Consider the following 4,318-nt stretch of genomic DNA (forward strand, 5'->3'; position numbering starts at 1 on the left):
TGCTAACTATTAAAAGCAATTGATTATTATTTTTTCCAAAGGAACGGGAACAGATTTACAAATTACAAACTAAAATAAAAATTAATAGAACGGACTTGCTTTTTATATGGTCTGAAAAACACTTCGGAGAATGGGTGGATAAGGATATAAGTTGTTCATAAGGTCGTCGCTTCCCATTTCATCTGGTTTCCTCCAGCTCCAAGTATGGCAATGGCTATGGTGGGAATGGGCATGAAATTTCCAACCACCTGCACAACACGGGGGACAAGCTTAAGTATTGGGCAGGATTCGTGTTCATTCTTCAAGGGCTCCACCCTTTCCCTACCAAGTTTCCCTATTATCAAAACAAGGAAGAGCGTAGCAGTGGCAATGCCAGTAGTTGCTCGGAAAATGATACAGGGAGAGGTCGTGTGTGCAACAAATGATAAAACGGTTCGAGTGAAGGTGTTCAGGTTGGCAGTTCACCCCAAATACAAGAAGAGAATTAAGGTGAAGAAGCACTTCCAGGCGCATGATCCAGACAACACCTTCAAGGTGGGGGATAAAGTGCAGCTTCAGAATTGCCGACCTATCAGCAAGACCAAGGCCTTTCTTGCACTCCCTTTGCCTCCTCGCAATAACGCACGCCCCCAGCCTGAAGAGCTCTCCCTTCCTCTTCAATCCCAATCTGCATACATTTAGGTAAGCTATTATATTCTCTCTTCCATACCCTACTTCTACATTTCAGAGCTGGAGGGAAAGAGTACTTATTCTGCTCTTCCTCACCCTATTTCTATGTTTTAGGATTTACCAATGACGCCTAAATTAGAACTGGAGCATAAGAAAATTTATTCTGTTCTTCCACGTCCAATTTTTTCAGTTTAGGAATTGTTGTTGACAACCATTTTAGAACTGGAGTGAAAGAGTACTGATATGATTGCCTTTGGACCGACCATTCTTGTCAAAGAAATGATGATGTACCTAATGATGCTCTCTATCTATTGCCAATATTGTTTGACAGATATGTTTTCAGAACTAAGGAGAATGATTTTCCACAAACCCGACAGTTTGTAAAAGCAGTTGAACTACTGTTTCAAATTATGGGGATCTGGCTGTTGAAAAATCATTTTCACTAATTCAAAACAAAGCACCCAGAGCACGCCTAGCTTTTGATTCAATGACTGTCACTTCCTTGTGTTTGATTATTACTTATGCTAACAAATGGTGAATAGATAGGAAGCCACATATTGCGGTTTATGTGCAGCACATCTCTTTTTGAATGCACATTGAAGAACTTTATAGCTGTATCATGGTAGATAGACAATAATTTTTCTTATAATAGCTACAGCTACACCCTCGTTTTGCTTCAAATACTGGATTTGAAGGACATAAGGCTCTTTTTTAGGATTCCCCGCCCCTCCCCCCAACTTCATTACCCAGGTAGATTAGTACTAGTATCAATATAAAAAAATAAATCTGTTTAAATACAGTATTGCTAAGTTACTTTGTTGCCTTACAGAGTTCTAAACTTCTGCCACTTGCAACACTCTTCGTAAAATAACATGGGAGCCGGGTAGAGGAGGTATATTCAATTGAGATCCTGGGAAAAGATGTATATTTTTCCTTGCTTGCAGTGCCAAATTCGTATGTGAAAATTAAAAAAAAGGAAATGGACAAGGTATTTGCAAAAACTCATATGGCTTCCTACAATCTCAAACTTTTCTTTACACATTGTCCAAGTACACAGCCAAATACGCACATGCATACAACAGAACTCTAATGGAATAGAAAATAACATAATTGATCTTTATTGAATCATAGTCATGAAATACATTATAGCATGTAGTTGGGAACCTTCTAAAATGAATGTGGTAAAGAATATGTATTGGGGCTTGATGCGGTTCATACCACAAACCTCCCTAGGACCAGTGAGCTCAGAAATGTAAACAAATTTTTCGAAAAATCTCTTACAGTTGTTGCATAGCTGAAATACTGGTCTCTATTATGCTTGTGCCTGAGTCTAGAACTTTGATACGCCTTTGCAGTAAGAACCGCAAGTTGTTGTGATCATGTCGTGATTGGAACATTATTGTAAATTTGCAAACAAACAAACAAAATGTGTAAGAAAAAGTTTTTGGGTGATGCAAGATTTCTCTTACACTGCATCCTACATCAAACACCTAGGATAATTTGAAAAGTGAGTCCCTCACTTTCTGCTGGCTAGGGAGGGGGACCAATTGGTCTAGCCTTAGACTTAGAAATCCAAATTGAGTCTTCAATCAGTCTTCTCCCCTATTTCACCAAATATTCTTTATACTATTTGTTTCTAGGGATTCTTCCAATTCAATTGTCCAAAATCTCTTCAATTTCTTCTTTCTATCGTTGTGGTTTCTATTCATTCTCTTTAATACTTCTTGCTTCAGTTCTGCTCTATGATGTTAATACAAACCTGTAATGTTGAACGCCAATAATATACCCAGGCCATTAGGTAGCTCTACCTCATATGCATTATCGGAATCAAATTTTCTGATAATTTTGCAATGTCCAAACTTCATCTTCGACTTGTTATATGTTCCAACTAGGAATCTTTCTTTTCTGGGATACATCATCTCTTTATCTCCTACCATCTTTTCTCATTAATCTTCTCCTTTTATCTAACATTTATCATTTCCAATGGATTCCTTACTTTCTCGCATACTATCTTCATACGATCAACAAACTCTTATGCTTCTAAACTTCTCTCTTGTGCATCATTGATATCCCCTAACTTTAAAACATTCCTTGGACTACTTCCATGTGCTACCATGAATGGCATTTTTCCTGTAATTTTATTCACCAAATTGTTACATGCGAACTTTGCTTGCACTAATACCAAAAATTGCAATTTCTTGTAAACATCTTAACAAGTTATCCAAACTTTTGTTCATCACTTTGATTTGTTCATTTACTTGCAGATCATCTGCTTTGTCTACATTTTCTTTCACATTGTCTTCCAAAAGTAACCAACAAACTTAGTATTTATCTGAAACTATGCTTCTTTGCAATCATGCAATCACAACTTTATGTAATGCATCATTTAACTTGTTATATGATATGAAATGTGCCATTTGAATCTATCAACTACCACAAATATATAATTATGACCTTTTAGAGTCCTTGGTAACCCTTATACAAAATCCATACTTGTGAATTGGTAATGGTTTATATAATCCAACATTCTCACTACTGCCTTTTGCTACTCGACAAATCCTATAGCTTTTAACATACTTAATTAGATCCTTATACAATTATGGTAAAAAATACTTTTCATTTACCAATGCCACTGCCTTGTCTACTCAAAAGTGTCCTGCTCGTTCACCACTATGCTTCTCCTTTATCAAATTCTCTCTCATTGAGCTTTTTGGAATACATAACTAACTTCCCTTGAGCAACATTATCATTTTGAATCAAATATCAAGCCACTTCTATTCATACTTACTAATTCTTTACATGCTTTCCATGCTTTCACAAAATCAGGATCAATTTCATATAAATGCTCCAATTCATCAAATCTTACTACTTCTATTCTCATATCTATCAACAAAGTCTGTCTTCTTCTTAACACATCTGCAACCTTATTTGACTTTCTACTCCTATGTTTTAACACCAAAGTATAACTGTGCATGAACTCTACCAATCTCATATGTTTCTATCTCTACTTACCTTGGTTGTTCAATATTGCAATGCTTGACGATTTGTGTGCAACCCAAATTCTTTTGGCAACAACTAATTTCATAATTTCTTCAATGCTTGAATTATAGCATAGAATTTATTAATTATATATTCAATATCTCCTCCTTGCGTCACTTAGCTTCTCATTGAAATAAGCTATTGGTCTACCTTCTTGCTTGATATTGCTTCTATCACACTTGTACTTGCAACATAGTCTACTTGGAATACTTTGTTAAAATGTGAAAATTCTAGTATTGGCTGTTTTGACACCTTCTTTCTTAGTAATTTGAAGTTCTTTGCTCTTGATGTGCACTTAAATTTTATCTTGTCTCTCCTCATAGTGTCAGTTATTGGTGCACAAATGTCATTGAAATTTCTGATAAACTTCTTGTACAAACTAGCTAGCCCATAGAAATATTTTACCTTTTCAACATTTATTGATACAGGCCACTCAACAATTGCTCATATTTTCTCTAGATCCATCATTAAACCATTAGCAGGTATTACAAATCCCAAGTACATGAAGTCAAATCCCAAGTGCATTTAACTTTGACTTCATGAAAGTACATTTATCCACATGGATCAACAACTTTTCTTTTCTTAGCCTTTGTAACAGTAAATTGATATG

At 35.8% G+C, this 4,318-nt stretch overlaps 1 protein-coding gene across 1 annotated transcript; it reads left to right on the plus strand.

Annotated features, from left to right (window-relative positions):
* Positions 1-210: 210 nt before the first annotated feature.
* Positions 211-681, plus strand: LOC131031976 (small ribosomal subunit protein uS17c). Its single transcript, XM_057962843.1, has one exon. It carries the CDS (start codon positions 211-213, stop codon positions 679-681), a length of 471 nt encoding a protein of 156 aa, XP_057818826.1.
* Positions 682-4,318: the final 3,637 nt, after the last annotated feature.

The sequence above is a fragment of the Cryptomeria japonica genome, chromosome 4 (assembly GCF_030272615.1).
Source record: "Cryptomeria japonica chromosome 4, Sugi_1.0, whole genome shotgun sequence".
Taxonomy (NCBI): Eukaryota; Viridiplantae; Streptophyta; class Pinopsida; order Cupressales; family Cupressaceae; genus Cryptomeria; species Cryptomeria japonica.

Bases quoted from the DNA above. Each gene is read 5' to 3' on its own strand.
- LOC131031976 (XM_057962843.1), top strand. From the start codon at position 211: ATGGCTATGGTGGGAATGGGCATGAAATTTCCAACCACCTGCACAACA.